The sequence below is a fragment of the Mugil cephalus genome, chromosome 11 (assembly GCF_022458985.1).
Source record: "Mugil cephalus isolate CIBA_MC_2020 chromosome 11, CIBA_Mcephalus_1.1, whole genome shotgun sequence".
Lineage (NCBI taxonomy): Eukaryota > Metazoa > Chordata > Actinopteri > Mugiliformes > Mugilidae > Mugil > Mugil cephalus.
In genome coordinates this window covers 25,337,225-25,364,088 of record NC_061780.1, presented here as the reverse complement: position 1 = coordinate 25,364,088, position 26,864 = coordinate 25,337,225, and the positions used below count along the sequence as shown (strand labels likewise).

Sequence of the window (26,864 nt, the reverse complement as noted above, 5' to 3'; positions counted from 1 at the left end):
AGATATATTCCAGAAAACTGCTATTTGTAATGTGTGCAACCGCGACTAATTCTGGAAGAAAATACAACCTCATCCAGAAAATAAAAGGTCCAGTTGGTGTTGAGGCCACTGGTCACATCAGTATGATTACATGGTGACCCTTTATAATAGCGTGTTGTTTTTTCCATAATAAATGACGCAAAACTTACGCAAGAGGACATCAGTTGAGTAGACGGTCCGTCAGGACACATTCAGGACGAGGTCAGAGTACGTAGTTTATTTACATTTCTGCAAAAATTTAGTCACAAGACTTTGAGATGTCAAATGCATCAGTTTCACGTCGGTGTTAGAGTTTAGAGTGTTAGTCTTTGGTATATTTTTGCAGTGCGCCATGCATTTTATTTGTGATTTAAACCTTTGGGCTTATGTTGTTGTTAAGTATAAAATAGTCCAAATTCATAAAAAGACCTTCGTGCAGACTCGAACACGTTGCTCACAATCACCTTCCTGATGTGTTGAGTTTTGCTCCAGAGGCAGCGATGGGCGCGTCTTCAGCCTCCCCGAGTATTATGCCTTTAATCCATCTACATACAGCAGCGTTCATTTAAATCGAATAATGTACCTGGTGCTCTATTTCCGTTATTTACCTTGACCTTTAATTTCTATGCAGCGCAAACACCAGCCAATACATCAGTTAGGCACTACACCCTAGGGCTTAACAATTCCTTGTTTACTCCCTGTCAGCTGCACTCTTTAGAAGAAAAAGCCTCTTTCAGTTCTGCATGATAAACTTTTTTTTTTTCTTCTATCCTGTATACGGCGTGTAGAGTCCTGGATACGTCTGCACCCCATCAGCCAGAGGGGGAATGTGCTATAAATTTAGTTTACAGCCTCGGCTGAATCTATAAAAGCAGGAGGACGAAGGCGACAACTTACCTCCTCCTCCTGAAGACCTGGAAGCAGGTATGACAGGTGTTCCTAAAATATATATCAATCTTATTTAAGGAGAATATCGTGCAGTATTTTTGAGTTTCAGATGAAATCCACGTGAATTAAAAATGCATGTAGTTTCTTATCCGATCTGTATTATGCAAGTAATGTGTTAAATGGTCGTGCATAAAAATATTCCTCATTAATTTCCACCCCACAGAGGTTTCTTCCTTTCTTTGTAGTGAAAATGTTTGTGGCCCTGATTTGCATCTTGGCCCTGCGTCAAGTTCACACTGCCTGTGTTGTGGTGAGTAGAGGAGTCATGAATTTTTTTTGGAATAATATGCATCACAGTAAATAATGAAGCCTGAAGAACTGATGCTGCGTTGTTCAGATTCTGACATTTTACAGCTTTTTATTTCAGTTTGCATCTGAACACTATGTTGGACAAGGCTTTGCATCCAAAACTAATGATAATTTATTTGAATATTATCTATTTCTAGTCATTATTTTATTTTGGACATTAGAATTGTGCATTCATGTCATATCATATCATGTAACTCATGCAACTCTTCTGTTTCACTTGTGAGAAAATTAACATGAATTTCCTCTCGTTTTCAAAATGCACCGCGCTCCATTATGTGCCACGATGTCTCTGCAGCAAGGTAAGCACCGTATTAAACCCATCAGGCGTGTTTAACTTTATTTTCAGCGGTAAGTCTCCCAATAAGATTATGGGATTTGGCCCGGTCCTCCCTGTGTGTGCCTTTTGTTATGTCAAGCCATTTCAGAGCAATTAAAGCGGGATATGTTTGTGAGTCACGTCGTTGATATTAAGCGGCCCGAGTAAATATCACTCCTGATCATGTCTTTAATCTGGTGTTTACACGCCGCTCTAAATTGAACGTGTCTCTTTGTGTTTGCGTGCAGACATTTGCCCACAAAACACGACGGTTCAGGCGGAGATCGTGGACCTGCACAATGCCCTCAGGAGAGCGGTGGAGCCTACTGCCTCTGACATGCTGCTAATGGTCAGTCCTGCTTCCTACGCCCAACGATGAGAGCGGCTCAGATAAAATGTTTGCTAATAAAGCTCCGCGTTTGGTTTGGTTGGTGAGGTTTACTGATCCGTGCATTTATTTATTTTAAGTTTTTCCAAAAGATTTAAAAAGACTTTCTTTCTACTAATGAGATTTTCAAACTAAAAGTGCAGCAAGTTAAGAAAAACAAAAACAAAACAAAAAAAAACAGCCAAATTTATTGATGGAGTCAGTAAAAAGTAGCCTTTTCAGACTCTTCTTCAGATTCACAAGACAAACGCTCAGAGGGAAATTCAGATGATCAGATACCTTGTGTCAGAAAGTCTAAAACTTACATCTGAATATTGTTCATACCTACCATACTACATATGTTCACACCATAAATACGATACGATGCATTATGAAGTGATACGTGTCCAGCAGAAAAGCTTTTAATTGACGGCTTCTTCACCTACAAAAAATCCATTAACATCTGTTTTCTCTCTTTCTGTTTTCTTTTTTCATACATTAAAGGACTAGAGTTAAATTTACTCACCAGACTTGAAGTACCAGAAAGTACACATACCTTAGATGATGACCTTTCATGACTCAACGTTGATTGTTGTGGTTCTCTAAACCTCTGCTAATTCAAGACGGCCGAGCCCAGTGACTGTACAGACCTGACAAATGCAAATTGAAATATGAAGTTATATTCTGACCCTCTACCTACTATGCGTGTTTAAATTTACCTTATGCATATTAAGTTATCCAAATAAAACACAGGCTGAATTTTTAATTTCAAACGTGCAACAGCACGGTGGCCGTGCAACTGCCGTAAAACATGAACACTGTTCTCTCTTTTCTCATGCTAACATTGCAGCGTGTGTCTGGGATATCCCTTTACTAAAATATGTTGGATTTATGTTAATTATTTTGGAGGCACAAGGGAGACCTACACAATATTACGCAGGTGGTCATAATGTTATGCCTGATCGGTGTTTCACACTATATTGAGCGTAAGAAACCAAACCAACGCAAAATGAAATTCTGTGTCGTCTTCTAAAAGATTGGCTGCCTGGAGGCTTGGACTGAAGAAGTAAAGAGAAGAATAACATTTTCTTTTTTTTATATATATTGGTGCTCAGTTTGTGGCTCGGAGCTGCTTGAACGGAACATCCTCAAAGAGGAAGGCCACTTCAGTCAAAAACCATTTTGCACTTTAAGGGTCGGAGTGGAACGTATCTCCAAGCGTCGTTTTTTTCATCTCGGTCGTCCTTTAAATCACAAATGGTCTGGTTTTCAAAGCCGGTACCTTTGTGAGAGGATGGATCATTTTCTGGACCGTGTCCGGCGGTTTTTGAAATGACACTGGTGATTTTGTTTTTTCTTTAACAGAGCTACAGCGACGAGGTGGCGACCAGTGCTCAAGCCTGGGTCGACCAGTGCATCCTGGCTCACGGAGCTCCAAGCACCCGCATGCTCAACGGTATATTTATCGCTTCCTTTGTTCCTTCACTTTCCTTTTCTAGCCTGCACTAATCATACCGGGACCTTAGCTAATACTTCAAAGATGCATTCGGTGTGAAGGCTCCTTGCGAACTGAGTGACCTTGTGATTGATGGTCAGAGTCCCAGTGAACATTATCTTATCTTCAGTCTTTTAATAACAAATTACACAGAGAGGGATACGTTATCATTATGGAGATTATCATCAAAAGGCCTTTTAATGAACCCTGTTTTATCTAAATAACTTAATCTGCTGGAACGTTTAAAAAAAAAAGGAAGAGAAGTGTGGGTTTGTGGATGGTCATTAATCAGTGCTGCTGTGTGTTTCCCACCATTGAGCAGGATATGAATTGGGGGAGAATCTGTTCTATTCATCGGTTCCTTCCACATGGAGTTCGATTATCAATGTCTGGCACAGTGAGGTGTCACACTACCTTTACCCCAATGGAACCACCAACAAACACGCTATCGGCCACTACACACAGGTAACAGCAGGTTATTCAGTCATGTGGCTGCTCTCATGTTACATGCTTTTAACCGTATATACTATAGCAACTGCGTCACGTTAAGTGTGTGTATTTGAAAGGATTAACTCTTGACTCTGCAGAGTATTATAATACAATACGATGTGATTTGCTGTGATCCAATACATTATGAAGCAATACGATATGATGTGATGCCTTATGAAGCAATAGGATAGGATACAACATTATACGATTTAATATGATACAATGTGATATAATATGATATGATACATTACGAAATGATACGATACGATATGATACGATACAAATGCAACACAATCCAATATAACGTTACAATACAATAAAAGATATGATATGATGTGATACAATGCATTATGAAATGATACGATACAATACGATACATTCTAAAATGATACGATATGATATAATGTGATAGAATGTAATGAAATACAATCCAATATAATGATACGATACAATATGATGTGATACGATGTGATGCATTCTGGAGCGATATGATCAATTATGAATCAATACGACGTACGATGCAATGCGATACAGTGGATTATGAAGCTATATGATAAGATACGATGTGATACGATGCATTATGAAATGATACAATATATTATGAAATGATACAATATGATACAAGACGATACAATGCAATATAACGATACGATATGATACAAGATGATGTGATACAATACGATACATCATATGATATCATATGATATGATACAATAGGCCACGATTTGATACGATGCATTATGAAATTAGATCATACGATACAGCACATCATGAAACAATAATATACGATACATACAATGCGATACAGTACATTATGATATGATATGATATGATATGATATGATATGATATGATATGATATGATATGATATGATATGATATGATATGATATGATACAATGCATTATGAAGCACTGCGATGTGATACGACACCACACGATACGATACGATACGATACGATACGATAGGACATGATGTGATATGATACATTCTGAAACAATATGATACGATAAATTATGAAATTTCCCCTGTGGATCATTATAATCTCTCTAATACAATACAATACAATGTGATTATGAAGCGGTACAATATGACACGATTCAAAGACTACGAGATACAACATTGTACTATACAATAAGACGGCACAGTTAATCTACAGGTCTATATACATGTCTGAAGTACCTTTAAAAGACAATAAGCTGCGACCAGAAAGAGTTGAACATCTGTCATCAACAGGTCTTTTCTATTTGCAGAAAACTCTTCCACTCATTATGTGTTTTTATGCATCACTCTGATCCCTAGAAACTCGGCAGCTTCACAATCACCTAAAGCTGCCAGATCTCACATGAGGTCTCATTGTGATGTCATCACTACCTGTTACCTCAGGACAGATAAATGACCTGTGTCAGACCTGAGTGGATAAAACTGCAAAACTGCTAATAACAAAACATTCTGTCTAGGATTTATAATTGATGAGAAGAAAATGTTGAATACTGCTTATTATTTAAAGCTGCATTAACAATAAAAACTGTGACATTTTGCCCTTTTGTCGTCAGGTCGTGTGGAACAGCTCATACAAAATTGGCTGTGGAATGGCACTGTGCCCAAATAGCATCTATTTTTACGCCTGCCATTATTACAGAGCGTATGTGACACCTTCCACCTCCTAACACATACATATTTATATTAAATTAGAGCTCTTTCTTCGTAGCCAGATGGGAAGTAAGTGACTAAGTCTCCTTTACGTTCAACAGAGGGAACTTCAGGAGGTGGCCGCCTTACAAAGCTGGACCTCCATGTGCTTCCTGTCCCAACGCTTGTGTGGACAAACTCTGCAGTAAGTGTGACGTTTAATTTATTTTTGTCTAATGAGATAATCAGGACAATGAGCTAATGTCTTTGCTTTTTTTTTTTTTTTCCCTCAGCCAACCCCTGTCCTTATATAAACCAGTTCATCAACTGTCCAACCTTAAAAGCCATCACTGGATGCAGTAACACCCTGGTACAAACCTGGTGCCCCGCCTCATGCAAATGCACCACGGAGATCATTCCCATCGCGTAAACACTCAGGTGCTACTTTAGCCTGCAGTGCTAACGTGTGAACCCCTGTAATAAGCTAGCTGTACTGCATCGATGTGCTTAGATAATCCTGCAAAAATGTACAAGAAAATATGTAAGAAAACACAAGAAAATAAAGACAAATCTGCTTTACGGCCTCATGATAAAAAGATAGTTTGAGTTATTTGTTTTGTTTTTTTTGTTTCATTGACGTTGTGCATGAAACTGTGTTTAATTTGACTCAATATGCATGTAACACTAAAGTGACACAGCAGAATTGTGTGTTGCAAAAAAAAATAGTAGGTACTACATTAAAACAAGTGTGTTTTATTTTAAACTGTAATTATAAATAATGAAATGAAAAACATTTAGTTTTGCCTTAGTGAGGAGGACTTAGTATTTTTAGTTGGTATAGGAACGCAAATACACACAAAGCATGTACATTTACTACATTTAAACACCTCCACGCATCAGGAAAACACAATTCCACTGATTAGAAACACACAACCCCACACATCATCAGAAACACACAACCCCACACATCAGAAACACACATCTCCGCAGATCAGAAACACACAACTCAACATATCAGAAACACACACCTTCACACATCAGAAACGCACAATTCCACACATCAGAAACACAGTTCCACAAATTAGAAACACACAACTCCACTCCACAGGTCAGAGACACGCCGCTCCACAGATGAGAAACACACAACTCCACACATCAGAAACACACAACTCCACAGATAAAGAAACACACAACTATACAGATCAGACGCACAACACCACAGATCAGAAACACACAACTCTACAAATCAGAAACACACAATCACTCACAGTCGAGACACACGTCTAAGAAAAACAACTCCATACATCAAAACACTCTACAGATCAGAAACACACAATCTGCACAAGAACAATCACACAAGTCAGGAACACAACTCCAAATTCAACACACAACCATACAGGTCAAAACACACACTATACAGATCGACGCAAACACCACAGATAGAAACACACAACTCCACACTGAAAACACATATTCACAACGAAACACACAACTCTACAAATCAGAAAACACAACCCACTCCCCAGGTAGAGACAATGCTCCACAGACCCCAAGAACAAGCACACAACACAACTCCACTCCACAAGTCAGGAACACAATACTCCACACATCAGAAACACACAACCATACAGGTCAAAAACACACAACTATACAGATCAGACGCACAACACCACAGATCAGAAACACACAACTCCACACATCTGAAAGACACATATTCACAGATCAGAAACACACAACTCTACAAATCAGAAACACACAATTCCACTCCACAGGTCAGAGACACACCGCTCCACAGATAAGAAACACACAACTCCATACATCAGAAACAAACAACTCTACAGATCAGAAACACACAATTCTGCACACCAGAGACACACAACTCCACTCCACAAGTCAGGAACACAATACTCCACACATCAGAAACACACAACCATACAGGTCAAAAACACACAACTATACAGATCAGACGCACAACACCACAGATCAGAAACACACAACTCCACACATCTGAAAGACACAACTCTACAGATAAGAAACACATAATTTCACACATCAGAGGCACACAACTCCTCTCCATAGATAAAAAAAAAAAAAACACACTGCTCCGCACATCAGAAACACACAACTCTACAGATAAAAAACACACAACTATACAGATCAGACACACAACAGCACAGATCAGAAACACACAACTCCACAAATTAGAAACAAATCCACAGATGGGAGACACACAATTCCACACATCAGACTTGCACACTAACACTAACACACACACACACACACACACACACATATATATGACATATGACATCATGGTGTATAGGGTAGTAGCTAGCATTAGCCCGTGGCTAATAACGTAGCAATGAAATCATCACATGTGTTCATATAAACCTGTTAGTCTGCAGGATTTTACACATTTAATGAACCGGAGCAGAACGACAAAACCCAGGTGGAGTTTCCTGGATGACACAATGTTTTCAGAGTGTGACTCATCTTCAGGTAAATGCTCCTGTATTCAGGGTAAAACCTTCCTCCTCTACACTCATCTTAATGGTTTCATGCATGTTTTCAGAGAAGAGGACGACACACAGGAACTCTAACCAGTACCGTGACGGAGCAGCAGGTGGCTCCGTCGCACAACTCACGCCACCTCCTGCTTCCCTTTCTTTCCCACAACAATTAGTTCATCAGCCTCGATCTGAATCAGAAGGACCTATTATAACAGCTTATTAGATCATTTAGAATAAAATTAAGTCTCATCACTTAATCAGAGGCGGCGTGATTCCCATGTAAGGTTTGTCTCGAAACCGGTGATTGACTAAGACGTTAGAGCTGCTTGCTCATCCACCCCAAACAAAAAAAAAAAAAAAAAAACACACAAGCCTTTTATACTTTCTCACATAGTTACCTTGTGACTTTATTTTCACAAGAAACCTGACGCAACAGTGAGAAAGGCCGTTAACTTCTCTAGAGATTAGTCCATCGTCTCATCGAGGCCGTACACATAAAGAGGAAGGCTTGACTCACTGGCATGAAGAAAAAAAAAAAAACACAAATGTCATGTGAGTCCTTTCTGGGAACCCATAATGTGGTTGAGATGCATCATATGTGGCATCTGAATGCAGCCTGATCCCCTTCTATTTATTTGGTGCCAAGTCATTATGAGTCCTCCCAATGCACAGTTTATCGGGAGGTCAGCTGTGGCGACGTTAGTCACGGAGAGAAAAGTGTATTATGTTGTGTTTGTTGTTGTTGTTTTCTGCGGATTGTCTTGTTGGTACTTGTTTTTGTTGAGTTCTGCATTAATTCTGACACAGGTTTTGCCAGTTTGCATTTATTATCCTTCTTGATTTTTATTCTCTGTTATTCTTACTGGTGGTTTCAGTTCATATTTCATACTCTTGTTGGCTTTTAGGGGGTTTTCATTGTACTTTCACATTAACTTTTGCTCCATTAATCATGCTTTTGTTTTGAAAATATTATTTTTTTAATGATGATTGTACTGTTTTTGTGTGTTCTGCATTGTGGTGCGTGTGTATTTTGGATGGATTTGTGTTTTCCTGACTATTATGCCTTTTTCCTTGTGTTCATCTGTCTTGCAGTCGCTCTGTAATTAACATATGTATCATGTGTGTGTTTTCCTTGTGTGTGTCTGCGCCGTCAGTTTCTTGTTAGCTCTCATGCTGTTTGGCATTTGTTTTGTTCTTACTTGAATTCGGGCTGGTTTTGTGTTTATTATTCTGTTTGTATTGCATTTAAATGATCTTTGCCTTTTACACGCTCGACTTGTGTGTGCGCCGTTTTTGTGTATTTTTGTTTACTTCTGAGCTCCTTTGTTCTTTTCCTGTTGAGTTTGAGAACGTTTCTCTTCTCAACTCGGTTGGTGTTTCGCGTGTTGTTGTGGACTTTCGTGTTGCGTTTGCGTTGTCGTGCATGAATATTCTTGTGGAATTTGAGCTCTTTTGTGTAGAAATGACCCGTGTGTGCTTTGTGAGCAGTTTTTGTGTGTTTCTGTTGACTCATAGTTTGTGCTATTTTTACTTATTGTCGTTACCTCTTTTTTTTTTTTTTGGCTTTGTCTTATCGAGCTTGTGCTCTTTTTTATTTAAATGACACTTGTTTTTTCTTTTATTATTGGTTAATTTTGACTTTGAGGCCTCTTTGTGTCTTTTTTATTGACCTTTGTGCTGTTTTGTTTTTTCTTATTGACTTTTGTGTAGCTATGCATGAATTTTCTTGTTGAGTTTTTTTTAATTATTTTATAATTATTCATGTTTTATTTGCTTTGTGTGAATTATTCTTGACTTTTGAGGAGTTTTGCATATCGTTGGTGACTTTTGTGCTATTTTGCATATCGTTAGGCTAATAGCACGATTGCATAAGTTGTTTTGTTGAATTTCTATTAGAATATCAATAAAAAATATCCATGTGCTTGCTAAAAATTGTGTTTTTTTCTTGTTTTCTGAAAATGTTCAGATATGAATTGGGCAGTTATGCTATCAGGCTGACTATTGTTATTGACTTTTGAGCTGTTTTGTACTTTCTTACTAACATTCTCGTGACTATGCATGAGATTTCTTGTTGAATTTGAGCAGGGTTTATTTTATAAGTCTTGTTAACGTCTGCTGTTCCTTTTTTTGTTTGTTTTTTACATTATTCTTATCTTGTGTGCTGTGTGGTGTATTTTTTTGCTGCCTATGGGCCAGTTTTGCACTTTTTGTATCTTTCTATCTTTTTCTAATCCCATTGATGAATTCTTTTCTGGCTCGTTGTCATCACTCGCTTCTGACAGCAGCTCCAACAGATGTTGTGTAACCTGCAGCACATGTGCGCTGTCTATAGGAGTAAATAAAAGAAATAATAATTAGGTTTGATTGACACCTCAGCCTGCTCTGCCTACTGCGCGTTCGCGACACGTGCACAGTAGGGCTGGACGATACTGTAAAATTAGGTATCGATCCGATACCACGAAAGTAGAGGGGAAGTGTTGCCGGAGCCGATACTTTTCACTTACACAAGCAGCTTCTTTCACGTAGAGCGATGCATCATCATTTATAACCTCCTGAGACGTTTTTGGTTTGTGGCAGCTTATTCAGCATTCTGCTTCATTTAGACCAAACTTAGCTAATTCTATTAATAATAACGAGCTTCAACGCCGCAAATTAGCAACAAGTAGTCGTTTGCAATCCTGTTTCTGCACAGCAATGTTCAGGTTATTGAAATAGTTTGATGAATATGAGTCCCCGTTCAAAGATAATCCTTCTTAGGTTCTACTAATGATTTTTTTGGGGGGACGGTAAATTAAAAATGCGCGGCAAACAAAACGCTGGGTCTCAGGAGGTTAAGTGAACGCACCATCAATATCCAAATATGAATGAAATTTTACAAAAGAAAAAAAAAACATGACGCTTGAATGATTTTGTTTTCAATTAGTTTTCTAAAAATTGAAGACAAATAAAGGTATAAAAATTGGTACAAATATAAAAAATATAACTAACAACAACATAATAAACAACAATAATAATAATAACTGCAGTGTTTGAGTCTACAGCTGTGAAGTAACACCAAACGGATGGAGTAGTGCGGTGTTTTCACATGCGCTACTGGGAGTCGCGCACTGAGCCTAGATAAGAAAAACTGAAACTGAGGTATCGATTGCATCGCGTGACTATCGATCTGACGCCGATACCCGCGCGATATCGACACTATCAATAGTTTGCATCGATCCGCCCACCGCCAATGTGCAGCTCCCTGGAAACGGCGTGAGAGCGACGGTTTGTCAAGAAGAAGCAGAAGAAGAATTAACGTCAAATCACTGTTAATTGTCTTTAAAACTCCCCGAAACAATTTCTCGAGGTTTATTTATTTATTTATTTTCTGTCTTTTTAAAAAATATATATATATTTTTTTATTTTTTATTTTATTTTTTTTTTTTTAAAGCGGAGCCGCAACATCAACCGGAGTTGTGAGTTGTGAAAACTTAACTTTGCCCGGCTAGGCGACGTTAGCCGCGGCTAAGCTAGGTGGCTAACCGACTAGCTCCGCTTCTCAGAGCGGAGAGAGAGGGTGAGCTGAGGCGGAGTGTTTGCCGGCTCCAGCTTCATCTCCAGCGGCTAAAAAACTTCACATGGAGGCGACAGACAGTCCGAAAGGTAGGTAAAAGAATAAATAATAAAATAATAATATTTTTTTTTTATATACGCTTTAATTTTTAAATTGAACCTGTGTTATTCACCGGTCGGTGTGTGCTTTATTACTACGGAGTAAACGGGGGGAATAATAAATAATGGGATGAAAAAGCGTGAAGTTGCAGTTACAATACATGAGAGGGGGGGGGGGGGAGAGAAAGCCTGCACATACAAAGAGGGGGGGAAGCCCTGTTAACATGTTGTTGTTATCCGTTTGCGTTGACAGCCTTTTTGTAAGTTTGAACATCCGCTTTCTTTCTGTGCAGTGTGCGCACCGCCTCATGCTTTCTCGTCTTTTCTCTCTTTCTGCTTCACATTTTTCTCGGTCATGTTGCCTCGGCGTGTGCTAATCGCAGCCGTGGGTTTCTCTCTCCACACACCACAGGGCACGATGCATCGGAGGGAGCCCCTCTCGTACTGTAAGGCTGGAGGATACGTGCACCGAGAGATGATATGGCCGAGGATGATTCGTGCGGATCTCGCAAGGAGAGGCAATAGGCCAGGCAGGAAATTGGAGTAAAAAAAAAAAAAAAAGCTGAGACATAAGGCTTGTGCTACCCAGCAGCGGCTTGTTTGTGTGTCACTGTGTGTGTGTGTGTGTGTCAGAGAGAAAAGAGAGGGAGTGTGTGTGTGTGTTTGAAGTGCCTATGGCGGAGTTTGGGGAGGAGGACGGCAGCCTGTCTCCGGTGAATCTCGGGGACACGGCCGTGCCCGGCGACGCGTCCGCGGGCAAGACGCATTGCGAAGTGTCGGTGCTGAATGGAGAATGTGGGATGTCAGGAAACAACAACATGGTCGGCTCGGGATCCCTCCTCGTCGTCGCACCTGGCGGCCAGAGCGGGGTGGAAACCGCCAACAGCACCGCGGGACCGGACGCCAAATCCGACATACCGCGCAGGAGCAGCATTATCAAGGTAAACATTACAAGTTACAAGTCTGCACGGGAGTCACACAGCACAGCACAGCAACGCCTGTGCATCTTATATATGTGTGTGTGTGTGTGTGTGTGCATCTTCTATGTGCTCTTTAGTAACGTGTTCTATACCATGGCTACCATGAAATGGGTGTTATTTTTTTTATTTTTTTTGCACAATGCAGGCCAGTAATGGGATCACCAGAAGCAGCACATCCTGTACTTGTATCCTGAATCCCATGAAGAGAATATGTGCCACACAGCTTAGTCTTTACTTGATCTTGAATGTCAGTAACGTGAATGTAAACGTGCACGGATGATGAAGAGTGAGGTGGTGCATAATATTAGAGTTAAAATGATAAAAAAAAAAAAATAGTGATTGCACGTGAAAGTGCTCTGCAGTAAAGTGGGACTGAGAGACTCTGGCATGACGAAGTCGTCTGCACGATTGCAAAATATTTGCTGACCCTATATGTACGTCCCGATGAAGCCTCATCATTTTACCAGCCTGATCCGATACCAATCTTTTCATATTCAGCATCAGACAAGCCGAGTCCCGATCCGGATGTTAAATGAACCCGGATAATTCATAGTCTTTTCTTGTGTTCTTCGTAGTCTCTTCGATGCGACTGGATTCAGTCCAGTAAATATTTCCGTCAAAGTTATTGCTGTTGCTGGAGGGGGGGTTCTGGTCTGAACGTTCTGGTCATCCATCCCCATAAACTTCCTAACTCTCAGGGCTGTAGCTCCCTGTAATGTTTTCTGGCTTGTGTGATTATCGTGGCTCCTGTCAGAGGGTGGGAGATAATAGGCAGCGTCTGAACATTTAGTCCTCTTAAGTTGATGTGTTGGGAGCAAGGAAAAAAAAAAAAGAGCAAGTTGAACAATTTGAGCGACTTTGACTGGATGGATACCACTCAGAGTGTCCACTGCAGAAAACGCCTGTCGTGGATACGTTGGCATCAGAGTTTGATCGGCTACGCAGTATGAGGTCATAATGTTATGGCTGATTCCTGCATTTTACATCCGACAGCCAGTTAACTTGCGCTAAATGGCTAAAAGCTGTGTACTTTCTTCTTTGGGTTTATTGGAGGTTTGGGAAAACCGCTTGGAGGTGCATTATCGCCACCTACCTGCACAGGTTTACAGCTTTGAATGGTAACTGGTGTCGGTGAATGCATGAGCCCAGCATCGAGTAGAAGTAGGGACGGTTGTGGATGTGTTACGTTTGATCGATTAATACAATTTCTAAAGTATTTGCTTTCAGACTTGTGGTTTTGTTCTGAGATTAGTTTGATAATTTCATGGGAGTGTTGCTCAAGGGTGCGTGTGATGACACTTCCTCTCATTGCATTAGTTTACAGTGTGTCGAAAGCCTCCGAGACTTTCCCTCAAGCTAATGCCAGCAGCTCTGTAAATGTAAATCCAGCCACTGAGCAAACATTTTAATTTCTCCACATTATTTGTTGTCTCGGTCTACAGACCATTACCATAGCTCAGGCCCGTAATGACTCCAGAAAGAGATGTCAGACGTGCATTATTCTAATGTTGTTTACGTGTGACTTAGAGGTCAGTAAATTAGAAGTCGCTGTCGAGAACTTCATTCCCTCTTCGGGCTGTCTGCTTTTCACACGCAGGAGTTGTGCAAGGAGTTTGCAGAGAAGCACATTTCAAGTGTCGCTGTCAGAATTTACCAGCTTTATTATCATGTGCACAACCAATATCAACAGGCCCCCGGACTTGATACCTCGGTGAGGTTTCTCTGCTCTGGGTATGATTTTTGGCAGTGGCATTTCAGCTGCACATTTTTTTTTTTTTTTTGCGCCGACAGGTTTTGCAGGCAACACATTCCTGGCACGTTGCGGCTGTTGAACTTTGACGTAACCTCTGCCTGCAGATTGATGGGGGCAATATTGACATTTCTGCCTGTAAAGTTCCAAGTAATCTCTCACCACACAAGGACCTGTCTCAGTTCCCAGGCCATTTGAGGGTGATTTATTTCGGCGACATGTCTTCTCCTTCTAAAATATGCTATGAGTCCAAACATGCTGTTTGGGGGGGGGGGAGAAAGCGGATATTTATGTAAGTGTTTTGTCTGAGACGAAGCGGATAACAGCCTCATGCTGTCAAGATTAATTCTTCTGTCCAGTTTAACAAACTGGTCAAGAGATTTCCACGTGACGGTTCAGCGCCAGGTTAACCATGCGGCCGAGGGATCCGTCTGAAATGCTCAATGACCTAAATTCAATGACTGCCACATCAGACTACACAATGAAAGCCTTCATGACAAGCTGTATATGTTCAGCAAAATGCACTTCAGGTCAGTTTGGAATAATTTTGCGGCATCCGCTTTACAACGCGGGGAACAGACGGGTCAAGCATTCGTTCAGGCAAAAGCGGAGATGTCAACTCGTGATAAAGTGCGTCTGAACTGAATGTCATGTAGCGTTAGCATTAAGGGAAAGTTGGACCGCAACCAAAGTTTGTGTTGTTGCAAGGTAGCGGCGATGCTAAATACGACAAATATCACCCATGCGTGCTGATAATGTGCCAACAAAACCACCAAGAGTCAACCCTGGAGATCATATTCTAAAAAGTGTCAAAGACTCATTTGAATACGTGAGGAGGCTGTAAATTTTGAATCTGGAAACCATCAAGCAGATAAAATATGCTTCTTGTTAGCATGCTAATAGCATGCCAGTAGTTTCTCGAAGGCAGCTGTTTGTGTTTCTGGCGACCGTGACTTACGGTGCATTGCACTGAGATGGTGGCTGTGAAGGGTTGGACCAGTGTAAACCTCGTTCACGCCGTCAGTCAGAGTTCTCGTTAAGCTGCTTCTCTGAAGAGATGGGGAGGATGTGGTCGGGACAACGCCAGCCGCACTCTTATAGTAACAGCTGTAGTGCCCCGTGCTTCACAACAACTCGACTGTTAGGAAGATTTCTGTTTAGCATGTGTGTGTAGCGGCGGCGGTGGTGATATGGGTGTGTGCGTGTCTGTGTGTGGTGAACGAGCATAAGCTCCGAAGGCACATCGAAACCCACACGTCGAGTCCTTTCTTTCAAAAACTGTACTCTGCAATGTCTGAAGAACGAAGACGCGACACTTCGCAAATAAACTCCTCGGCAGGTTCTTTTTTTAATTTAACGGCGACGCTGGTCTACACTTATCAGGACCTTCTCACTACATTTCACGCTGCTGCTTTTTTATAAAGACAATGACGCTATAGACTGTTCTCCATTGTTATGCGTTTGGAAAATATTTATGTTGAGATTTTTGTTCACATGATTTTACTTATGACCACATCCGTCGTGTTGCTGGTGAGATGAAATCATTTGACAGACGTTTCTCAAACCCACACAGTGTTTGAGGGAGATTTTGGGGTGAACTGCCACATTAAGATGAAGTAACCAGATAAATAACTGTTGTGTCCAGTTAAGGAGTGTGTTGGCGTATTTTCAGATATACACAAACAGTATTTTTCTGTCTTTATTCGTCGTAGACCAGCCTGCGTTTAGGTGATAGCTTGAAAAATGACTTGAATGTTTATTGGTCCATTTTAAACACCAGTGAATTGAGACCTCGCTGAGTGTGGGTGGTCAGTGGCTGGAGAATAATGTCTCACTTCAGATCTTCTTAAATAAATAGCATTTTTCCACTGGTTGGTAAACAACACTTTATTCACATCCCTGGTGGGAGTAGACAATAAAGTGTGATACCACCCTGTGAAAAGGGAAAACAATATGCTATTAATTATGGTGGACCAGCAGTGCTGTGACTCTGAGCTACTTCCTGTGTGGGCATCATTGCACATATTGTGTTTGATGAGTTTGTTTTTTTTTGTCTCCAGAATCAATCTTGATCTTTTAATATTCAGTATCATCCGATCGAAGGCCTGATCCGGGTTTTAAATACACAAGATTTCCTCCTCTGGAGATTCCTGAAGGGTTTTCTCGTCTTCCTTGTGTTGTTCTAGAAGCGTAAATGTTTCTGTGAACGGTGACGTAGTGTGGAGAGTGTAGCTCATACCTTGGCTCCAGAAAATCTGAGCTCCATCCTCACGTTTCTTCTGAAGCCTGTGGGAGTCGCCACGACAGAATCCTACTTCCAGGTTGCCGGTTTCATGTTTCCTGTGTCCTGCTACTGCTCACGCAGCTAATCAGAACCAGCTTTGGAAGAAAAAGTGTCATTTAATTAAAAAAAAATAAAAATAAAAAATCAACTCATGCTGTTGTTGGTTGCCACAACAATTTAAAGGAACTGAAAAGTTTATCAGTGACGTTTGTTTTAAGCAGCAATAACTACGACGAGAACGTCCTACATGGCTCACGGCTTTTTTTTTATACTTTCTGCTTCTGGTCCACTCTACAATGTCAGTATAGCTAATGTCCAGCTGTAGCTTCAAGTCATCTAAATGACTGATGAGGCACTGTCACAGAACTATGCCCACAACTTTTTAAAACATCCATATTACGTCTCCACCTCCGACTTTGCCCGTTTCTGTGCTAACCGTAGCTAAAAGGCGACATTTACCGCAATGTTGACAGCTCCTGAAACCATGGAAACGTAGCGTTAGCGTATAAAAGCAAAACCAGCGTCCGCTATGAATCATGGGTAACATTCAGAATTCAGGAAAAAGGTGGACGCTGCCATTAAACTCCCGAACCCCCTCTGGAACATTTTCCTCCCTGATGCCGTCTCCATGAAACTTTTCTCTTCTTTTAAACGCAGCGTTCAGTTTTTTTTTGTTGTTGTTGCCTGAGTAGACTGATTGCACTTTTTTTTTGCAAATTGCTGTCTCATCAACTTCATTTTCCAGAGAAGAGGTTCCTCCGCACAGCAGCAGCAGCAGCTTCTTCTGTCTCTGACAGCTTTGACGCTGGCCAACCTCCATGAGAACAGAAGAGGGAGAAAATGTTTTGACGCGACGGGGACGTGGTTTTGGTTTATGGCCTAAAATATATTTAAAAAAAAAACAGAAAAACGTGGCTGAAGCCTGATACTGAGCCAAGCGTTTTAAAAATTCCTGGATTGGCCCAATCAGGACTTCTCTAATTTTCACCCTTGCACTTTTTGTTTTTCTTTTTTTTGCTTTCAGTGTCCAAACAAACGTTAAATGCGTCACTGTGCACAGGACAAGAAAGCTGAAGCAGGGAAAGGTCTTTTGCTCTGGACTGGTGCATGTACAGTGTCAGTGAGTGAAACGTTACTATGCAATTTAGCATGAAGCAATTTAGCTGGTGTTGGTACATAACCAGCGGAAATATACCAGCAGAAATGTTATGACGATACTATTCTGCTTTACGCTGCAGAGCGTAAGCTTGGCAGTCGGGGTCAGTTCAAGGTTGGATCGCATGCACGACACAAACCGCTCCAGGATTAATTTGGGATCCAAGCATCTCCTCTCAAGGGTCTTGGCTTGGATGACTTTGTGCAAACCCAAAGGCAAATACTATACAAGCCCCAACCAAGGGGTCAAGATGTCTGCAGCTTCATGCAAATGGACAAACTGTGAAAGTGTGAAAGCGCGTTTTCAACGTTATCAGAGCACAGTGAAGTGGAACCAGTTGTTCTTTACTTGAAATAATACTGTAAATTTTCCTTTGAACGTGCAGAGCTCAGCTGTTGCACTACAGAAATGTCAAAGCATATCACACCGATAGAAAAAATTCTTGAATTTATAACATAATGTAGTTTTTTACTTGTGTTAGCGGTGGTTCAAATGAACTGGATATCATCTCCCCCCTTTCAACACACTCCTGCTGTTTTTCTTTCCCAGCTCCCAGTCACGTCTGTGGCAGAGTTTCCACACTACATCTTCATACGCTGCAGTACACACACCTGATTTGTTGCACACAGTTAAAAGTTTGTGTTAGGTTATAAATTCACTTTGAATATTTCGTTCTTTGTTCTTCCCTTTGTATTTATGTACATATGCGTAATTTATTGCTATAGAAGTATTCCAGAGCCAAATGTCGCAGTGATAAAATGTTTTATAGGAGCTTTAAGTGAAAGGATACCACCGGTTTGTCCGCCACACACTGCTAATGCTAACGTACTGTTTAGAAATAGCTTCTAAAGGCTGGTGTTTCCCTTCCACAGTGTAATTAACTGTGCTATGTAATTACTGCTATATATGCTACGACGCATTTGACCATGTGAGTGTCTTCGCTGGAATGTGTAAATGTAAAACCTGTTTCCATAAGCACCAAACGGAACGTAGATAATTTGTGTCTGAGAGTAAAAACTTAGAGAGTTGGTGACGTAAGACGAGATGTTCCATTAAGAATGTGGTGCTGCAAGTTAATAGCGCCGAGCAGAGCCAAACTAATTACCTATAACGTCAAAAGCGAAACTATATCACCCTTCACCTGGCAAGGACAAATTGTTGTGTAACCCCAACTAAACTCGTGCTTTTACTTCTGAAAGAGACTGAATTCGTGTCAGAGCAGCGAAGCTCGCGTGCTCGAGTTTAATCCGGTCGCCCGAACCAATGCCGCTGGCAGTTGATGGCGTAATTTATTAAGGATCTTTTGAGCCAGCGTTGATTACAGGCTCTCGCTGCTGCCTCACATTCAGACGTTGTGTGTGTGTGAGTGTGTGTGTGGTTTCAAGGCGACTCACGACAGCTCTCACCTGAATCATGGCCGAGTCATTCGTCTGCTCAGGTGTCACCGATTTACACCAGTGCCGTCGGCCTCTCGGCCTCACCTGCTTTTTTTTTTTTTTTCCTCCAAAGGTTAATCTCAAAAAGCGCCGATTCCACTGCACTATTGCGACATCGATAGCGGATGTGATTCTAAACTTTTCTGATGACTAATATTTTACTGCAACAAGCGGCGACTCACAAGGAAAATGCAATGCATTCGAGTAGCGGTTTTAAAAAAAGATGTTTGCACAGAACTTCTGGGACATCTGGTAATATTTTACAGCTTTAGTCAGTTAGTTTTATGTACTTTGTTGGAGTCATAATGAATTATATTCCTGCTAGGGGCTGTGCTGTGTACCCGCGTAATGACTGACCATAAAAAAAAAAAAGAAAAGTTGGTCTTGTATTATCTCTAGCTCTGTTTACAGTGAGGCTTCTGTAATTAAATCATATCTAGAAACTTGATCGTGTTGACTATACAAACGGAAAAGCTTTGATGAAACCACAAACTGAGGTCCTGCCAGAGTCTGGCTGTGTTTGTGAGTTATGGCTTAAAGGGATAGGTCAGTTTTTTTTTTTTTTTTTTAGGTGCTTACATAATCCGGTGTGTTACCTACCATAGGTGATGGATGACACAACCCCGGCTTTGGAGAAGCAAACTAGAAAAGTAAAGGAAGCCGAGCCATGAACTGTATATTATTATTATTATTGATGCTTTACCTTGACGGCGTTTTTCAAAGCCACCACACTTTTTCTTTGAGTTTTTTTTTCTAGAACCCAAATCCCTTGTTGCTCCAGCATCGAGTCCGCCGGGCTTATAGTCTTCAGCTCTCACAAATCAGTCAGTCGCTAGCTGACGTAAAACAGAACAACACCGGTGAACCAGCAGGAATATTGGCACAAGTTGCGTTCCACTCCACTATACTGCACAATATGCGATTTACTCGGCAGCGATTAGCTTAATAAGCATTATGTGAACTCAAGTGCTTGAACGTAAAGGGAATGTTCATTTATAATAACATGTAATCTAAATAAATAAACTATAGCGTCAGTATATTTGCCGCCTTTAATCCCAGAAGAAACGTCCTTTGATTGAATCAATCACATATTTGTTGTTCCTCACCCAGATCACAGACTTAAGAGGCTGCGCGGGTGAATCCGCAGAGCTGCCGCTGCAGTAATAACAATGTTGGCTTTGGAAGTCTTATGCAATCAGCAGCTAATGGACTGTGTTAACGCCGCTCACAGTACAGGCAGCGCGGTGAAGCCTTTCCAGCGTCTGGAACCGTCTCTTCACGGACGTCTTATCAGACGCTGAGCTGGTCCTTCGCCGCTAACTTCTGTCACTGGAGTGTGACGTGCCGGTTTTGCGGTTCATCCTCTCCCCCCCCGTTGAGATCTGATCAGAATCTGAATTGCGCTCTGTGCGCTGTCACTGCGACTTGAGTAACGTGTGGATGCTTGAAGCCTGACCTGATTTTACAGTTAAGTGGCGTGCGACGTTTCCCGAAGCCGCAGAAGGCTGCACCACCGGTCAATACATCGATAAACCGTAGGTCTGTTCTGAGTCGGGATCAGATTGACTATTGACAAGCGAAGACACAAACACTGATTGCTGTTTTCAATCAGCAGTCGCCGTAAATCCCGTCCCGTCTACTAATTCCATCTTTCCCTGGTTGGACTGTTGAGTTCTCTGGGGTTTTCTGGATGTATTTGAAGTGTGGCATGCAAAAAAAAAAAAAAAAGTGTTTCATATCCTTGTTTACTTTGTGTTTACCCACACATTAATAAAAGTGCCCACAACATCTGGCACACTGTGGCAGCATTTGTCCCAGGTGGGGTTTATTTTTAGTGGCTGGATCCAGAATGGTAACTGGGAAGATGTGACGTCCAGGATTAACAATTAAAGCTTGACTGATTATATTTTTTTTTTATCATTTGCTTGGTTTTTCTTCCGCTCAAGTCTCCTTAAACGATAATAATTCATCTTTCCAGCAGGTGTTTCATTCTCCAATTCTAAAAGACATTTGCATTAAGATGTAACAGGAGAAAACAGTTATATCTGAAAACTGCACATGAGAATGATGCAATTATACAGTTATATGGTGAAATAAATAAGAGATGAAGTAATTTAATTCTAGTCTTGCTGCAGTTCTTAAGCATAGGCACAGGAAGGACATATGTTAGTGAAACATCTATTATTTATTGGTTATTACCTTCGCTGTCGGGGTCAAAGCACCGATGATTTTTCCTGTTTTCCGATATAGAAGTGACCTCAGGTCTGTGCAGCGTAATATCAGAGGAAACCAGCTGGAGGATTGTTCTCTTGCTTGTCTGATTCCATCTGAACGAAGCTCATCACACTGATTTAGAAATGATGTGCTCACCCTGAAATGATAACCATTACTGTAATTAATCCAAACACCACTGTGCTTGGCCGGTAGCTGGTTGACATTTCCCTGATGGTTCCTGTAAATATATCATTCGCACTAGATATAAAATACTGCGGAGGCAGCGAGGCGGTTACGGTGCGCGGTTAAACCTGGCTTTCAGGATGAAATAAACCGACGGTAATCTTTGCTTTTCTTCCAGTGCAGCACATAAAAGACATAAAGGAGTTGGAACAAATTAACTTTTCCGTGAAGCCTTTATAGAACTGAGAGTGAATAGAAATACTTGTTGTGTAATTGTACTGTACAGGGGCGTAACAGAGTTGGTTCGATTGGCTGAGAATGTATCTAGTGTCTTTACATCTTTACAGTTCAGTTATTTAATTAAACCCAAATACAAATGTTTCATTTAAAAAAAAGTGTAACATCCCCGTGTAAAGGTTCTTTTAGTGAGTTAACAGATTAGTTCATTCTAACTCTGGCTAATGTCGCATATTTGGGAACACGAGAGGTTTGCTCTCAAAGCCTAGAGCCATAAGATGTGAAACCTGTAGCAGCTTCACAGAGTTCACAGTTTGGAGAAAGCTGCTTGTTGGCAAATGAGCTCAAAAGTCCTGAGGCTCTTTCTTTTTTTTTCTTCTTTTTTTTCTTAAATGGCATCGGCTCTTCCTCCGCCGCTGAAAACGTTGACGAGGAAAAGCTTGTTAAAGGCCGACGAGGAAACATCTGAGCTGCTTGTGCTTATTTGGTTGCGCGCTCCTGTCACTTGTGCGTATCCTCTCAGCAGCGTTGCGTAACGGAGTATGTGGCCTCACGAGGTCAGAGAGTGGAGCGGCTGCAGGCTGCTGTGCTTTTCATGCAGCTGCACCGTCAAGGTGACTTAATGAGCGATCAATCAGTGTCGGACACGATGCACGAAGATAACGCGAAAAAAATTAAAAAAAAAAAAAAAAAAAAAAAAAAACAACCTGTGTAAATAACAACTCTAAAATTAAACCGCGTAAAGTCTAAAGAGGTCTTCATTAGAAGTCACTTTTTGGTTTCCGCCATGATGAACATGAGAAACCCACAACTTGTCGTCACAGCCACAACCTCCCAGAAATAGACAAGTGCGAACTCTTATGTATACGCTCAGGAAACGCATGAGCTTTAAAACTTCACTCTCATGTCGTTTACCCTTTTCACACTTCGTTTGACCAGTGACTCATGCGAGGGCGCGGGGCAGCAGCTGGGCCTTCACCAGGTTTCGAACTCCTGTGGGATTTGACGGCAAAAGGAAATCCCAGCAGTGCAGAACGAAAAGTCCCCGTATGCTAATTTTAATCAAACAACAAACTACAGACAGGAAGAACCGTCTAAATGTTGAAACGCACACTGTAATATATTTGTGTCTTGAGAAACACATCCAGAGAGATTAATTCATAATCTGACGAACTTAAGCCTTTTTCTGATATCCTCTGCAACTGTACAAACATTTTTTTCAATTTTTTTCAACGTGACCTGGCTTTCGATTCTTTTTATTTCCTCTTCCTTGCCCAGACTTTCTTTGTGACTCATTCTGTTCTGGTTTTTGTCGTTCCACCCAAGCCGTTTCTGTCGGCACGTTACTTCACCAGCCCTCTTTCACACGTTGACTTAGTTTTCATCTCAGCCTGCACATTTCAGGCTGGGTTTAAGACATTAAGAGTCTTTAGCTTGAAAGGCCGGTCTCCCTGGCAATTAATCTGCAGCAAAGTGGCTGTCGTGAACAAATCAAATTACATCGAAGCGCGAGTCCATATTGGGATTTTAATACGTTGAGATTTATGTGTAATACGCTCAACATGCCTGAGCCACATGGTAACGCTGTGTAGTTTATAGTGTAATTGGAGCCATACGTTATATTTCTTTAATGATTCTGACTGAATAATGTGTATCTATCTCTGTGGATCTATTTTTTAAAAGAATTTAATATCTAAATAAACTCAATGTACTACATTATAGCATAGAGCTTTGGTTTAGTTATTTATCTAAGATATAGTGGATTTGATTAGATTATTATTCAATATCACTTTACTTTCAATTTACTTAAAACTAAAGCTAATGTTGTCACCAGTACCAGAGATTTGCAGTATTTCCACAACATTTTACTTCTGGTTTCACATCTTTCCCTGTTGTCATACTTTTTAAAATCCAATCAGCTTCCAGGCCTGATGCCATGTTCTGGTTCCCTCTCACACGTGGATTAATCTCGTTGCAGGATTTGTTGTGGGAAACCAGCGAGATTTTTAACAAGAAGATGCAGGAAATGAAAATCTGTATAGGAGAATTAATTCAGAATTAATGCACATGCATTGCGTATGATGCACTTTATAACTGACCAACATTTTAAGGATTGGTCTAAGTTGCAGTCATGGACTTTCAGATAAAAAATCAGAGTTTAACAGAAAGAAAATGAACGGTTTAGTGTCACATTCACTCGTTCAGACCGGTTGATGTTTAGTGCCGTAAAAGAAAGAAAACGGAGTTGCACATTCGTAGCTCGGATGTTGAAAACCAGGACTATTGTAATGAAAAAGTTGCAGACATAACCGACTTTTCTTCTTCAGGATGCGAGAACAAAACCCAGTGACGAGGGTTTAAACGGGTGCAAGTGGGTGTGTCTGAGTTCAAGGCTCTTCTGAACAATTCTTCAGCTGAGCACAGACGAGGGATAGAGATGCAAAATGTCACGTCAAGGTCAAGATATAATGTCAGACATATTACAGAATGCAAAACTAAACAACATAAGGACCCACCTGGGAGAAGAAATGTACAATAGGTATGTACTAAAATACATACAGGCCTGCAAGAATAGTAAGAATTAAACAAAAAGCGTGTTCCGTTATTGTAGATTAAAGCTGTTCTCAGCCTGGACTTGAAATGAATTGAAATGACTTATGCGATATTCAGGTGATGCTTGTTGTCAGGGACGTCGGAGGAACAGTGGAGCAAAGAGTAAACGGTCCCATGCGATTCCCCTCGTTTGCACAGACAGTTCGTATCTGCTCACTGAGCCAGAAAGAAATGCGGTTTCAGATCCATTAGGGGATTCAGGCTCCTGCGGGATCACAGCGAGTAGTCACTCCCTCTCCATCTATCTCCAACTATCTCATCAGCTCTTCCTGTGTTTTTGTCTCGACTCACTCAACACACAAGTGCTGACGAATAAATAGTATTTTTTTTTTTTTAATCGTCAGCAATAACCACAGAAGGCTGCCTGCTACGTAATGGCTGTGGGATTCACGCAGAATGCGGCGCTACAGCGGCGTCCTGCAGGGGCTGCACGTAGGCGTGGGCCTGTATGTGCTCTTAAGAACATAATTGGCATGAAACAATCAGAAAATAGTGTTTTTTTTTTAATTTTTTTTCCCTGAGTCATCTGCAAGACCCTTGTTTGTTTGTTTTTTTTTTGCTGCACGCCATAAAGTCCAGTCTCTAAACTCACCATGTCCTTTCTGATGAACAAGAGGCTCATCGCCTCTTTTCTTTCGAAGCACCATGAATGCATCACAGTGAGCATGCAAACGTTGTCCTATCAGATGATAGTCCTTGCTGCTTTCACACCATTTGGCCGATTAGACGAAGCCACAGCTGGCCATCAGCTACAAATTAATTGGTGTCAATTTGACGGAGAGGTCGTCTAGCGCGGCGGCCGAGGAAAAATGTGCTCGAATGTTTGTTTATAGGCAGAGTTGGCCCGTCGGCGAATGCGAGTAGTGTGAGCAGTTTCGATCCCCGCTGCACAGACCACATGCAGAGGCGCCCCCGAGCAAGACGCTGAGCCCCCAGCTGCCCCCGCTGTGTGAATGTGCGCGCCATTGTGTGAACAAATGGGTAGATGTGTCATCGTGACTGTGCTTGGCGAAAGCACTTTGAATAGGTAGACGTGTGCTATATGAATATAATTACCATTTACAATATTGCCGTCGCAACACTATAGACTTTCCTCTGTTGTTATCATCTCTTTATTAAGAAAACCTTCAATATCGGCTTCATATTCTAGCGACTCGTCTTAAAAATGTACCCAAGGGTACTCCTCACTGCAGTAAACAAATAAAAATACAGCTTCTCTGGTCTCAATGAAGTGATTATGCCAGCCTGATGTTGCAATATGTTTTGGGTGTGAAGCCCTGAAAAAAGGCAGAAAATGTTATCTTTGGAGACGGCCTCTTATTAACACTCAGCCATGATTTCTATTCAAGCGGGGAGTGGATTAGCTGGTTAAGTGCTACAGCTGACACAGCATGTACTCGCTGTTGCTGTAATTTCTGGCTTGTGAAATGTACTTTCCAGCTCGCACTTTCACAACAAGCATAGGGGCGTGTGGAACTTTAACAAGAGTCAAATTTCACAGGTGACTTGTTGACTTTAGGCCAATGAAAAAGGTCTTCAGTGTGAATGCAAGGTGTTCTTATTGTTATTGTGGCTGTTACTATTTTTAAATCATGTTTGTCTAGACGCGTATGTACCCTAGACAGTAATATTGGATGTAAATGGACATTCTTATGAAGCTGATCCTTCTGTTTAAACTCCATTTAAAGGCTGTTGACTCTTTACTTGCAGAGGAAAACACCCTGACTGACACCTGACTGTTGCGTAAGAAGCGTTCTCCTAAGGATACAGAAACGAGAAACGCTAAGAAAGAGATGGGCGTGGGCTGTATTGTTTTCTAGCTTTGATAAAGGAAGCCGAGGGAAATCCTGCAGAGAATGCCTGGCATAGCAGGCGGTGCCAACACCACAGGAACCAGACATACCGTCCGTAGGCAGTGATCATAACTTCGTGCTAACATTCTTGTCCAGATCATAAGGATTATCTGCCATCGCACATTTTATGTTTTAAGCCTCTCTTTCATGTAAGGGAGTCACCTTAAAAGAGTGGGATTACTATGGTACATTAAACTTGACACGCTGCATGGTCGATTCTCACAGAGGTGCAAGCTCCCACCAATCAAAGCAAAACTCTAAATCTCTCATTAACTGGGATTTATAATGATAAATTCATTTAGAACAATTATTATTGTTTTTTTTTTTTTAGACTGTGTTTAATTTCACTCGTGCCTAGTGGCAGCTTCTGCTGGATCCGCTTGGAATGAATTATTATTTTATTATTTCTATTTCATAATATGTTT

At 41.1% G+C, this 26,864-nt stretch overlaps 2 protein-coding genes across 5 annotated transcripts in view; both read left to right on the top strand.

Annotated features, from left to right (window-relative positions):
• Window positions 1-790: 790 nt before the first annotated feature.
• Window positions 791-6,150, top strand: LOC125016174 (cysteine-rich venom protein). 2 transcript variants are annotated; one of them, XM_047598433.1, is made up of 9 exons: window positions 791-942; window positions 1,152-1,216; window positions 1,571-1,574; window positions 1,840-1,940; window positions 3,324-3,414; window positions 3,776-3,918; window positions 5,497-5,585; window positions 5,695-5,777; window positions 5,866-6,150. In XM_047598433.1, exons 2-9 carry the CDS (start codon window positions 1,157-1,159, stop codon window positions 6,000-6,002), a joined length of 708 nt encoding a protein of 235 aa, XP_047454389.1. In that variant the 5' UTR covers window positions 791-942; window positions 1,152-1,156; the 3' UTR covers window positions 6,003-6,150. The 2 variants fall into 2 exon arrangements, with proteins under 2 accessions (XP_047454389.1, XP_047454388.1); XM_047598432.1 differs by having other exon boundaries at window positions 1,130-1,216.
• Window positions 6,151-11,313: 5,163 nt separating this feature from the next.
• The window catches only part of LOC125016173 (inactive phospholipase C-like protein 2), a 35,636-nt gene continuing 20,085 nt past the window's right edge, over window positions 11,314-26,864 (top strand). Inside the window, exons 1-2 of one of the 3 annotated variants that reach the window (XM_047598431.1) lie at window positions 11,314-11,724; window positions 12,146-12,674. In XM_047598431.1, the coding sequence (XP_047454387.1) occupies window positions 12,408-12,674 (267 nt within the window). In that variant the 5' untranslated portion in view covers window positions 11,314-11,724; window positions 12,146-12,407. Of the gene's footprint in view, window positions 11,725-12,116; window positions 12,675-26,864 lie in introns of all 3 variants that reach the window. The other 2 variants (XM_047598429.1, XM_047598430.1) reach the window with 2 other exon arrangements.

What these genes read in the sequence shown, in the direction of transcription:
- LOC125016174 (XM_047598433.1), top strand. Translation starts at nt 1,157, where the DNA reads ATGTTTGTGGCCCTGATTTGCATCTTGGCCCTGCGTCAAGTTCACACT. An exon ending in CCTCTGACATGCTGCTAATG is followed by an intron (nt 1,941 to 3,323) that starts GTCAGTCCTGCT and finishes TTTCTTTAACAG; the next exon opens with AGCTACAGCGACGAGGTGGC. An exon ending in CTATCGGCCACTACACACAG is followed by an intron (nt 3,919 to 5,496) that starts GTAACAGCAGGT and finishes TTTTGTCGTCAG; the next exon opens with GTCGTGTGGAACAGCTCATA.